At 31.1% G+C, this 13,959-nt stretch overlaps 1 protein-coding gene across 1 annotated transcript; it reads right to left on the bottom strand.

Annotated features, from left to right (window-relative positions):
* Positions 1-794: 794 nt before the first annotated feature.
* On the bottom strand, positions 795-3,591 carry LOC115981809 (uncharacterized protein At2g34160-like). Its single transcript, XM_031104171.1, has 5 exons — positions 3,132-3,591; positions 2,493-2,541; positions 1,769-1,831; positions 1,610-1,674; positions 795-1,467 (listed from the first exon to the last, which is right to left on the bottom strand). Exons 1-5 carry the CDS (start codon positions 3,270-3,272, stop codon positions 1,183-1,185), a joined length of 603 nt encoding a protein of 200 aa, XP_030960031.1. The 5' UTR covers positions 3,273-3,591; the 3' UTR covers positions 795-1,182.
* Between the last annotated feature and the right edge of the window lie 10,368 nt (positions 3,592-13,959).

Here is a 13,959-nt window from a genome sequence, read left to right as displayed (position 1 = left end):
AACATTGAATTTATGTAACAATACACACACATAAATGTATATATAAAATAAAGTTAGGATTTTAAACACTTAAGAAACAAGCACGAGCAATATTAATTCATAGAAAATATCAAACAGATTCAGCAAGTACCTGCTTCTTTTTTTCTTTTTCTTTTTATAATAAGATAGGAATCAAACCCTGAAAACAAAACCCCATGGAGGGAGCAGAAACAGCACTGCATTGGCCCCTGTTTTACTTTCAATCCAACTTCTTTTAATACTTAGTGTGGCTCATATAGTTTTTGGACTTGCTCGGCATCAATTGATCCCAAGCGCATGGTATGCCATAGGCTTATTAATCATATACGATGATATGTGGTTCGCCCCTACCTCATGTCATTAGCCTCATAGGCTTAGCAATCACATATGACAATATATAGTTCACTGTAATCCCATGCACAGTACCTCCTAATTTGTTGGTCTGCTCTTTTGTAAACTTTTTACCTTTAAAGCACAATTTTACTACTGATAGTCAATTCCTTATGAATAAGTTCTATAAGTTGCAAGATACAAAAGACACACATGCACACACGCACGCATACACAAATAATATGATCCACCCATCCATCCTATAAGTTAATCTGTGATGACTCTTCTCAGCAAAAAAAAAAAAAAAATCTGTGATGGTGATGACTCCCACTACAACAGATTAAACTGTGGTTATCCTTGTCGTAAAACCATAGTGAAAGCTAGAAAGATAATCAGTACTTTTTTGGATTTTGGAGCATACATTAAAGAAAAATATCATTTCTGGATTTCACCAAAACACAAAATGCTATCCCACAATTTTATAGTAAAAATAATTCCCAAGTCAATTATGTCTGGAAAGAATGGTTAGTGATCCATTCAAACATCAGAACTTATGTGCAGCAAGCAATATAAGTCTGAAAAGAAAAATATATGTTGACAGAGATCAAACTCTACAACTCTCTGAGGAAGAATGAGAGTAAACAGAAGCATACAACTGCAACTGCCCTGTAAAGTCACTCAATTGAAGTAGCAGTCTCTCAACTCTCGTGACTATTCAATACTAGAGGCACCATTTGTAGAAAGTACCTACCTACTCTACTATTTAACTCTACTGAAGCAGATGATATAAACGATAATGATACAAGAAAGGAAGATTGACATGGCCTCATGTAGTCATTTCTTGCCCTCAGTAGCTGCCTCAGGTTCAGTTGTGGTAGCGTTAGTAGCAGCAGTTGTAGCAGTAGTCAGAGCAGGAGTCACAGCAGGAGTCGAAGCAGGAGTCATAGCAGGAGTCGAATCAGGAGTAGTAGTAGCAGTACTAGCAGTAGTTGTAGCAGAAGTAGTATTAGCAGTTGTAGCAGGAGTAGTAGTAGCAGTCGTAGCAGGAGTCGTAGCAGCAGTCATAGCAGTAGTCATCAGAGAGTCAAATTTCTCAGATTTCCCCAGCACAATTTCAATCTAAATTCAGGGGAATAGAAAGTCAAAAACCAAAAAGAAAGAGATCAGAAATAATCATAATTTTTTAAAGCAAATTTAACAAACTGAACCAAGATACCCAAATGCACATCACCCCTTCCCCCAAAGAAAAAGAAAAAACCACCTTGGCCTTTTGAACAACACGACCCTTGTTCTCGTCTTTCATGCCAACAGTAGATGTCAAAACTTCTGTTCGATTCCATAAACAAAAATCATCAAAACAGCTATCACTATTATCATGTACATGGAATGGTTATTAGCATTGGGACAATGGGATTCTTACTCTTCTCAGTAGCCAGTCCATTGTTCTTCAAAATCTCAGAGATTGTGACAACTGTAGTGATTGCTGTAATGAAATAAAATATTTGAAGAATTTTAGCAAGTATGATAACTCCTAACCCAAAAAAGAACATACAAAATTGAAATAGATGGCGAGAAAAAGCACTGGATTAGAAAGTATACAAAGTTGCGCAATGTGAATTATAAAAGTTCCACGTATTATTACCCTATCCTTGGTTTTGCTGGGAAGCAAAGGCAAAGAAAAGAGAACCTATAGTGTTATTATTCTGGAAAACTAAACTCCCATGAGAATTCCAAATTCCCATCAATCATTGGAAGCCTATTCTTGTGAAGTCCATTCTTCCTCATAACTCAATAATTAACAAATCTGTCAAAACTATTCCTAGGAGCACATAGTCAAACATATATCACAATAATATAAGGCACATGGTCAAACATATCAGATTCACTGATCTTGGATAAAGAAGAAAACTCAAGAAGTAAAGAAAATGAGTACTTATAAAAAGTTGCAATTGCTAATCATTCATGAAATCTTCAACCCATAGTTGATTATATATAGCACAAGAAAATCAGATTCAATTAAATTTTGTGTTTTCTTTCTTTTCCCTCAATGGAAAAGAAAAAAAAAACAAACACATCTTTTTCTTGTTTGGGCATAAAACAGAGGAAAATTTAATTCAAAAAAAGAAAGTTTGCAGAAAATGTACCCATTCCCAAAGCAGAAAGCTCGACCTCATCGTGCTGCTGAATGTATCTCTGCAACAAAGAAAAAACTAAACTTTCTTGTTGTAAAATAAATAAAACGCATTGGTCTTTTTCTTTCACCACATTTTCTTTCCATGTGACCAAACAAAGTGTTAAAGATTGACCAAATCCGGTCTTTTTCATTTCCTCCATTATCTCATCTCATAATGCTTAAACCAGTTGCATTCTAATCTGTAATCCTGGGATCCAATTCAAAAATCTTACAATTATTCAATCTTACAATAATTTTGTCACCAAGATTGGTTAAAAAAAAATCATCTTCGATAAATGAAAACTCATCATTAGCTTAATTACTTGGAAAACAGAGAAAGAAAACTAAACTAATGTTCCTTCATTAATTTTCGTTTCCTTCGTTTTCTAAGCAACCAAACAAATCAAGAAAGAATCACATAACAGATCGACATTCTACAACCACATATCCATTCCAATCATTTTATGAATTCAATTCCTCTAAAAGAATCAAACAAATAAAAATAACACATTCTTTATCCTCAAAGAGAAAATCAAACAAAAGCATAAGAACATCGAATCACAAATCGAAACAAAGAAAAGAGAGAGAGAGAGAGAGATTCAGATTATACCTTAGCGAGATTGACGTAGAAGAAGAGTGGTTTCTTGGTGTTGGAAACCTGAATTCGGTTCTTCTTCTGAGTCTCAGTGGGTGCAGCAGCAGCAGCAGGAGCAGGAGCAGGTACAGGAGAAGGTACAGCAACAGCGGCCATTGCTATTTTCTTTCTCAGTTTGTTGTGTTTTTTTCTCTCTCTGTTATCTGAAAAATTTTCTCTCTCACTTTCTCGCACTTTCTCTCTCACTTTTCTCTTCTTCTATATTCAGAGCGGGAAAGTTTTGGTTTTTGGATCGCAAAAGTAGGTGAGGCCGTTAATACCTTGGAGGGGATGTTTATATAGGGCGCGAGTGTGGGTGGTGGGGCGTATGGGGTCGAGACACGTGGCGAATTATTAGTGGCTGAACCCGTTTGGGCAGTTAGAATTCCAAAAACGGAAGAGAGAGAGAGAGGGAGAGAGAGGCCGTTATGCTCTGTGAGGTTGTTATTTTGTTTTGCCGGAAATGACGGGTTTGACCCTTGTTTGATTTTTTGTATTCTAATTTTCAGTCCTAGCTTGGAAATTCCTAGTTTTACTTTACTATTGAAGTTGAAAAGAAAAGAAGATTGAGCCAATATGAGGTGGCATATTTTGTTCATTGAGAAATGACAGTTTTGACCCTCGTTTTTTTTCGTATTTTCATTCTAGTCCTAGCATGAATATGGGCCTTGGGCCTATGCTTCTTCATTATGTATAATGATCCAGAGTGTGCCTTGATGGATTATGAATGGTAAGCTATAGCAGTTGATTTTCTCTTTTTGTTTCAGAACAAAACTAAATTAGAGGCTATGGTTTTGTTACTTGTGCATTACCATACCAATTTACCAACACAGTTTGCAAAAGCTGTGATTATACTTTTACTACTAATGGTGATGAAAATTGAGTCATGCTATTTATATATGCTTTGCAATAGGATAAAAGTATGTTATTAGGGAAAAGATTTTTGCCCTATTCCTATAGCCCACTTGTTTTTTTTTCAAAAGTTGCTACTTGCTACTATTAATTTTTAACTTTGTTACAAAATTAACAAAGGATTATACAGTGTGGGAAGTCTTCTCCTTAATCGTGAATCGCCCTTTAACAAATTTTGAAAATAGTAATTTAGCATGTAAATTGACTTGTACTTTTCCCTATTGTTTTGAGTCCATTATAAGTCTATTGGACTTATAAGGATACAGTTTCTATCCAGTATATTTGTGCATTAGACACAATACGATGCAGAGTTTTGAACACGTGTCCGCATCATATCGTGTCCAGTACACAGATGAAACGTAGCCATCCCCGTTCCTCTAAGTCTTTGCTTTCGTGAATGTTTACAAGTTAAGTTATTTAATATTTTGTGATGAACAGTTAAGTTATTTAATATTGAAAACCAACATTCGTTGTAACTACATATTAAGACTTGACCTATCATAGCGAGTCATTCAAGCTATTTAGTTCTTGTTTTTTTAGTAAAGTAGTTAATAGAGTGGTGACTAAGACATCACAAATATAGTGAGAAGTGAACCTATCAACCTAAAAGAAAGATATTTTCCAGTAAAATACTTGTAGAGTGACAAGCGATGGCAACAAATTAGGTTTGGATAAAGACACCTCAATCCAACCTTAACTTGATAATCATAGCACAATTTGAAATTGGTTCGCTTCTGTTTTTTTACCCCTTCTTGAAACTGCTCTTGATTTGATTTGGGCTTAAAACTTCCCAAACCTATAATGTACCTTTAAACTATTTTGTGGAGTGCAAAACGTATAATTAATTAAGATTAAATGTATATTATTATAATCAAGTAACAAGTATGATAAGGACATCAGGACATGTGACATTATGAAATATGAATAAGCCAATACAAAGCTAATTAAATTCACCAAAAAAAAATTCAAGTTTGAATCTTCAACATGAAGACCTGAGCCTATCCCCTTCGGTGACATCTCAAGCAACAAGAAATATTGAGGCCTGTCCCTTATTTTGGTAGCCCAAATGTTAAACAGACCAGTTTGGGCTGAAAATAATGATTGCTCTATAGTCTATATTGCCTATCTCATTGTTATCTGAGATGATAAACCCCACAAGCAACTATTTAATTCTTTATAATATTAAACAATAAGAGATTATGAGAAAAATTTAAGCAAGGTTGGGTGAAGGTGGCATATGCAGCATATAATGCATTATCTAGCAACGGGCCTAGGAATTAGGATCCACCAAATGCAATAAATGACACTGAATGAGCCTAAATAAAAATTTTGAGCATTTATAAGTGGTTCCTCAAGTTATTTGGTGTGATTTTCTACCATCTGATGAAAGCTTTTATTTCTAAAAATTTAAGACCATAATAAAGGAATCAAAGTATGGAGACAGAAACCTACTACTTACTTCAATGAATATATTTGGTTTCATTATAGTTTTAGTAGAAGTAGTGACAATCAAATGATAGGAACCCAGAATTTTAATTTTGCAAACAAGTGGGGGGAAAAGCACAAAGAAATTAGTCAACAACATTGAATGTAAAGTCTCAATCATATATAACTTCTTAAATACATTGAGGCTTTGCAGATCTAATGCTGTGGTCCAAATGCAAATCACTTTGTAGGATCCAACAAAAAGAAATCGTTCTGAACTTTGCTTCCATTATGTGTAACAATAAATATATATTTGTGATTATTTTCTTCGCAGAATCACACGTGCGAAAGATGAAAGATATCGAATTTTTGAGTGAGGTTGACATTGCTTAAGAAAATAATTTAACATTTAATTAATGGGACAGGAACCTTTTTCTTCTGAATCGTCATTTTCTATGTGGAGCCATAACAACAAGGGGATATGGCTTTATATAACACACAAGAAGGAAGGAGAAAAAATATAGAGAACAAAATCAATTTGAGAATCTATAAAAAAAAATGATACGATATGATTCTATAAATATGCTATCTATACCAGTGAATTATATATCTCTCATTCAATTATTAGAAATTTTATCAATTGGTTTAACTAGAATCTACTAGTCAAATTACTTGATTACTTTATAATATAATTTTTTCTTCGTATAAACCACATACAATTTGGAAGTCTATATCTCAGATTCCCAGCACAAAAGGAAGAAAAAAAATGGGGTACAGTTTTTTTAAGCTTTTACCAATAGAAGGTCTAGCAAATGAAGTGATTAATCTTTTGGACCATGAGAAACTTTAGTTTTCTTAACATATTCTAAAAATGACTAATTATATTGTGAGATCTTTTTTTTCTTTTTTTTTAATAAGGTGAGGTCTTTATCAATTCATTGAATCTTACAAGATTTATTCGAAAACCTTTTGAATTTTCTTTTTGGAACCTAATGGCGTATACGTTTCAAATTAATGATAAAATCATTTTTTTTAATTTTTTTTTTTTTAAAAAAGTGCTTACCCCAAATCTGTCCATTCAAGATATACTGGATCTCGACAGTAAATGGATCTAGGATTCATTAGGTACATTCCAAATTGTAAATAGTATCCATCAATAAAGCTTTGATAGAATAATTCTTGTTGTTAATAAATTATTAACATCATAATTTTGAATGATTTTATTCATCCAAAACAGTGTTGTAATGATTTCAATGTCCTTTGTTATGGGTTTTTACCTTAGTAAATGTCACGTGCTTCCCTACCAAACTTGATAAGTGGTAAACATATACATGATATATGCTTAGGGTTTAAGATTAATCACCTAATGCAAAAGTCAAACATTCTTATGATTCTTACATGCAACCATCACATGGAAAAAAAGTGCTGTAAATAACTAAAAATGATTAGTATAAATAAAGCAGAAGCTTCAAAACTCAAAAGTTCTTCAGGCACTAGCATCTATGGTGCCTATTACGAGGCACACACTTTTTTAGGGCAATACTTAAAAGAAAAATATGTTTCAAGTCAAAGAAACATCTTTATTTGCTCTTAGGAAAGTACAAATGACACATTTTTTGGATTGTGATTGATTTATTTTAACCAAACCGTAGAAGAAATTAAATTCCAATAATCCTTTTCATAAACTTCATCTTCTTGCAATCAAGAGCAATGCAACACTTTCCGATATGTTTCTAGTTCATCATTTACTTAATGTCGATGAAAGAAAGAAATTCATGTGAAGAAAAAGTTGCATGTTGTTTATGCAAGGCATTCATGTCTATAAAGTATCAAGTAGGGTTACAACAATTATGCATGCAACTAATTACAATACGGCTCACACATAATCAAAAGAATGAATTTGCAATTTTGTAGACTCTATTTACGAGTGTTTTTAGGACAATTGTTAATAAAATTATTTTAGAAAATTTTTTACACTACTTTAATTGTTTTTTTTCTTTTTCTATAAATTTTTTTTTTTTTTTAAATCAGTACACTTAAAATATCCTTAACTTTTCCTTTTAACAAATTTTTGAGATTTACCCCTTTCTTATTGTTTTTTCTTTGCACAAAGTATATTATGTGGTAATTTATAGTTGGGACAAGATTTGAGGAAACTTCTAAAAGGGAGTGAAATTGTTGTCCCCTTCTGAATTGGATTAACCTAATTTTTCTCATTACTTTTCATAAATTTATCGTCTAGCAACCACCAATCTTGACTAATCTTTAGTTAACCTTTCACCGCTCTTCTTGACCTTTCACCAGAGTTAAAAATTGAAGATAATTGCTATTGGAGTTTAAACTTTAAAGGTCAAATTTCGGTGATTAAGATTAGACAAATTAAGCAAACATGGCCCATGTTTAACTTTATGTCACCAGGTAACTTGACAAAGCTAATTTCACTGATGGCCAATGGTGCACGAGTGAGACTGTCACTTCGTATAATTTTTTAAAGTATAAACCTGTCCACATATTTTAAGTTGGAAAATTAAGGAGATAACCTTTGATTAAATTTCATCTTCACGAGGTTAAGTGCGTTTGTTCAAAGTGCTATCATTTTGTTCCCACGAGGTTGGAGTGCTTCAAAGTTCAAACAAATACTTGGAAGTAGCTAGGAACTCTAATCAAATTAAGCAAGATAGCCTGGATCAATCAGCATATAAAATTTAGGCAAAGATATAGTATATATGTTTGGTCTGAGCTCTATTTTTAGTTCTCGAAATTTGAAATTTTTTTTTTTTTAGCCCCTTTTAATTCTCAAAAATCTATAAACATACCAAATGAGTCCTTTTGTAATATTTTCGTTATAATTCTTGCTTATACGGTAAATAACCATTTTTTTTTTTATAGATACAATCGAATTTCATTTTACGATATTTGCTCTATAATAATTACTTTTTATTATTAAATAAAGACACCAATTAGGTTTTTTTTTTTGTAAGTCCGTTCTAACTTCATATTTCTTATTTGACAATAAGAATTTTACCTGTTAAATTAATTAAAACTCGAAAATTTATAGAAAGAACTTTATAGAAAAACAAGCCTTATTAAAGGGGTCAATGAAATCTTTTATTAGAGCATTTGTTTGCACTGCCCTAAAAAGTGGTTTGACTAAGATAGCCACTAAACATTTTTGCCGAAAGTCAATAATATATTTTTGTAAGATTGTGCTAATTGAAGTCAGCTTGCGCCGTATTTAGATTTTAGATCACAATCTTGCTTTATACAGCAAAAAGGTCAATTCCTGACTCAAGATATTGTTTGATATTGCTCAAAGAGAAAATGTAATAAGGTTGCTCATAGTTTTGCCAGGTAAGATGTGTATATCTCAAACTTTCATGTGTAGATGAACGATGATTCACCACATTTTCTTTCTGTAGTCTAAGTTGACTTAGCTGGTTTTTCTTGATAAAAGTTCTTTGTTTTCTTTCTCAAAAAAAACAAAAAAAAAAAATTATATTGTTTGACAATGTTGTCCCTTAGGAAAAATAAAAAATATTTTACTAACAAAAACTGATTATATTAATCTCTGAATTTTATCCATCCACGTCAGGTCGTTTCAAAGTTCATCTTGACAACCTAATTTACTCTGATTAGAGCATTAGTATTGGTGTAGTCATTTTGCTAAAATGCTAAATTTACCATCAAAATATAGCAACAGTGGGCTGCATCAGTTGAGCAAAACCCATTTCTCTTTACTGCTTAGCTATAGTGTACAGTCAAAGATGTTGGGAAATGTTGTGCAAGCCTGGTTTTAGAAAACTCTGAAATTAGTGTTTGTAGTTTTAGATGTCTGCCTCTAAATAGATAGTGGCAAATTTGTGACAAATGTCTAATAGTCTTCAAATCTTGAGGGCTTTTTTTTTTTTCATTTTTTTTAATCCCTTCATTTTCGGTCTCACTCTCACTATTACTGTCAAATGTCAATGTTAGATTTGAAAAGAATCATGGCAATTTGATGGGTCAACGGTTAGGAACGACGCCTAACTAACATAATATGTGAGTTCGGGAGTGTTTTACGGTGGGTGGATCTTAGGCTTTGGAAGTCAATAGGTAATTAGGACTAGGGTAGGTTTAGTTTCATGATTTCGATGTCCAATTAGTGGTCACTCTGGTAAGGATAAATTCATTAACAATAGATGCAAAAATTGAACTAGGTGTCTTCAAATCTAACATGAAAATACTTTTTGATGTTTTTATCATTGCGAACGTTTCGATTAGGGTTATAAAAAATGAATCTAGTGTGAAAAGAAATTTTGTTTTGTTCGAAGGTGGTAATTATTAATTAAGATTTGTTTTGCTAAAAATGGAAAAATTAGTCTTTTTTTATTATTTTTTTTTATATAAGATAGAAATTCTACTCTCTTTTAATCTAAGTATATATGTGTGTGAAAGCTCTTTCTTAGAGACTTGAACCCCGACCCTTACCCCCTACACTCCATAAGCACGTATACTTGTGGAGTGATTATCGCACCAAGGAAAAATTAGTCTTGAGAGGTCAGACTTCTTGACACACCTTTACAATTGACAATTTTTTGGTGACTAATCACCACCATAGCTTGGTTTGGATGTTATCGATTATGATAGATAAAAGATAAACCCAAGAATAGAACATAAATTGCCAAACAAATTTTAAAAACACATTTTAGGGGTGAAAAGCCACACCAAAAAAAAAAAAAAAAAAATTGAAAAATAGTTTTTCCCTTTTAATCTCAAGATACATTTGGTTTTTATTTATTAAAAAAAAAATCAATTTTCAAAAACAAAAATCAAACAAACCCTAGCTTTTCCTTGCTTTTTTTTTTTTTTTTTTTGGCATGTGTGTTCAACTGTTCATATTGAAAAACTCAATTTCCTCCATTAGTTAGGGTGGCAATTAGGCGGATTGGGTAGATTTTGGATTGGGTCATAAATGAGTTAGCTACTAAGTTATTCATTTAACCATTTGTTACCTATCTAAATATAAATTAAATACACATTACCCACCCAACCCATTAAATTCACAGCCTACCCATTTAACCCATAATAAAATTAAAAAAAATTTTAAACAAAAAATAAATTAAATCTCATGAATTAAATCATACCCGACTAAAATTCAACTCACCAAATCAAATTAAGATATTGATAAAATTTTAATTGGTTGAACATAAAATCAATTTAGGAGCAACGATCTGGTTCAATATTCATTAATAAAAGAAACCTGATAACCAGGAAAAGAAAATCAACTGAGTTTTCACCAAAATTTCATATTCAATACCAACTAAAAAATTATCTATCTTTCCTCTATTTTCTTTCAAATTTTCCCAGCAACCAAACAAAACACACACACACATTCAAATTATATAAAATTGGATTAGGAAAAAATAAACAATTTGCCATCATGGCATCATAAGATCTTGTTAGTCAAAACTAAAAAAGCAAACCACTGTTAAGATTTATAAGCTTTCTCACATGAAAAACCTAATAACATAAAAAAGTATCTCTCTTTCTTCTCTTTCCTTCAATTTTTCTCAGCAATCAAACAACACGCCCAAATCAGAAATTCAAACTATACAAAAAGCCATGTTGTAGATCTATGAATTTGACCCTCTCTTCTCTCTCTTAGGATGAGTTTGATCTGTTACTTGCAAAACAACATTGCAATAATGATCCGTTTGCATAGTCTCCGGCGAAGAAACTAGTACTAACACCAGAGACGAAAGTAGTTGGAAAAACTGATCAGTGGAGAGCAGTGACATTCTTTGGCCATACATGAATAAAAATGGGTTTACTCATTGCTTATCCAGTGCATTTAACCATTTAGACTTATTTAATTAGATTACCTAATAGGTTTTTACACATTTAACCCAAATTTTTAATTAGGTTGAGTTAAGATTTACTCAAATTAAGTGGGTAATGGGTGAGTTAATGGGTTTAGTTAAAAGTTATAACTCCTATTCATAACGAATGATGAAATTTTTTGACTTGAGTCAATCTCAATATATGCTGAAGTGGATCCAAATGGGCATTGTTAAGGGAGTGACGTGCTGACACATATGGCCAATAAAAAAAATAGTCCTCGACAAGATTCAAACAAAAACTCTAATATAGTAATATCATTTTTTATGATAAACCAAAAAAAAAAAAATTTATGATAATGATGACAATAAGGGTTATTATAATTGAATAATTATAATATTATATAAATATTTATATAAAATAATGATAACTATAATATATAATAACTGAGGGGCTAAAAGCTCATGGCAAACACATGATATGTATTTATTCTCAAAAAAAAACACATGATATGTATTTAATTTCTAAAAAAAGGGGTTATGAGCTCGTCAAATTGTCGGTTGAATTTTAAAAATTCCCTTTTTAAAAATATAGTCCAATAAGAGTCATATTCATTATTCAGATATTCCTCAGTTTGGTTTGGTTTGAATGTGGTCCAAATAAGTGTGTTTACATGAGATCCACTTTTCTTTCACGTAAGGCATGAGAGAGAGAAAGAAACGTGGCCCCCTACGCTGTGTCTGTGAATGCAAAATAAATATAAACCAAACCAAATGCTCTCTCCATTCACGTCCAATCCATGCGACTTTGTTTCGCCATTGGTTTTTTGCATAGAAAACATTGCCATGGCCCTTAAATACAGTGGCACGGGGGCTCATTTAGAGGTCCCCTGTCTGTCAATAAAGACACTAAATATGGGACATTGGGACCATCTGCCCCTACAAAAGATGCCTACATTTTTCTTTTCTTTTCACCTTCTCAATATCTTGACGGTTTGAAATCTTAATTGGGATTTTTTGTCATTGAAGAGGGAGAAAAAAAAAAAAAAACATATTATAGGTACTTTTTTTTAAAGTAAAAGTAAATTTTATTAACTTATTCGGAGTATAGGCCGACTAGATTCAAAGCATTTTAAAACTAGTCAATTTGATCCTTAAGATAGAAAAGAGAAAAATGACTAACTGGCCTAATAGTGTCTTGCATCTAAGTTGGTTTTACGGACCAAATTAATCAATTTTGAAATTCAAGTATTTAATTTATTGATCAATATATCCATATAGTTGATTTTTTTAAAAAAAAAAAAAAAAAACTTGTTTGGAAACCCAAAATAGATAGAAAACAAAAACTATTCTCTTTTTTTTTTTTTTTGAGGAAGAACAAAAACTATTCTCAAAACTCAATTTGTGAAGGAAACTAAAAACATGCAAAATGTTGTTTTCAGTTTCTAATTTTTAAGAGTCAATGAAAATACGAATTTAATTTAATGAATCTGTCTCATTTAATAAGTTAGTATTAAAATTTAAATCCTAGTAACAACATATTTTAGTATTTTCTTTTTTTTTCTTCAAAAAACTATTTTTTTTTTTTTTAAATAACCAAACATGTTTTTGATTTCAAAAATAGAAGAAAATGATTTTTTTTCTTTATATTCCCAAAACAAGTTTTTGAAAATAGAAAATAAAAACTGTTACCAAACATAACCTAAGATTTCTATGTGTTTGAATTTTTTATTTTATTTTATTTTAAACTTTGATATTTTGCAAGAGGGAAAAAAAAAACATATAACATGATTTGATTAGTAAAATATTAAATGAAATGCTCATAATATAGTTTCAAAGGGGAATAGAAATCCTTTGTTTGATCGTGGACTTTTTTGTCACGTTTATAGAAAATTCAATAAGGTGACAAACTTCAAGAGACTGATGTAAATTTATCATATAAACACGCTAATAGAGTCAAACTTTGACAAAACCGTACCTCCTTAAAATTGAAAGGGTAACTTTTTTTGCTATGTATAATAATCATGTTATTTATTATTAGAAACTTAAAACCTTCAAATATAAGGAAATGTTATGTTTATATTATTTTCACAACAAATTTTAAGTGGTAAGTTATTATTGATTGTCACGAGTGGGTAAAAAAGTAATTTAAGTTATAAATTCAAATTAGAACCAATAACAACTCACTATATATAATTTGTTGTAATAGTATTGTGAAAATATTAAGGACGCAACATTTCTCTAAAATATATCTATGAAGTATAAAAGAGACATTAAGCACCCAAAAAAAAAGTATAAAAAAGATGATTTTTAATTTTTGATTGAATCAGTAATGTAAAATTATCTCTTTTTTTATTATTTATATTTGTACAGTTAATTATGTTGCATATATAATTGGAAAAAATAAATTTATTTACCAATATGCAGGACTAAGCATTGAATTTATCAATTCACTTAGCTATTTATTACATAAGAGATGCTGTTGTTGTATTTTAATAAATAAATAAATTTGTACATAATTTTGTTGTTACAAAATTTATTATGAAATATTATACCTCATGAACTCAAATTGTTATTACAAAATATTTATATACATCCACCAACCCCATTATATTTGTAATTTATGTCATTATGTTGTGAATAAATTATGA

This window comes from Quercus lobata, chromosome 3 (genome assembly GCF_001633185.2).
Source record: "Quercus lobata isolate SW786 chromosome 3, ValleyOak3.0 Primary Assembly, whole genome shotgun sequence".
NCBI lineage: Eukaryota > Viridiplantae > Streptophyta > Magnoliopsida > Fagales > Fagaceae > Quercus > Quercus lobata.
The sequence above is the reverse complement of the archived record's forward strand: the minus strand, read 5'-3'. Positions and strand labels throughout refer to the sequence as shown.

Excerpts from the sequence above, each read along its gene's own strand:
- LOC115981809 (XM_031104171.1), bottom strand. The coding sequence starts at position 3,272 with ATGGCCGCTGTTGCTGTACCTTCTCCTGTACCTGCTCCTGCTCCTGCT. Across the intron at positions 1,675-1,768 it reads TGGACTGGCTACTGAGAAGA|AAGTTTTGACATCTACTGTT; the intron begins GTAAGAATCCCA and ends GGAATCGAACAG. Across the intron at positions 1,468-1,609 it reads GTGTTGTTCAAAAGGCCAAG|ATTGAAATTGTGCTGGGGAA; the intron begins GTGGTTTTTTCT and ends CCCTGAATTTAG.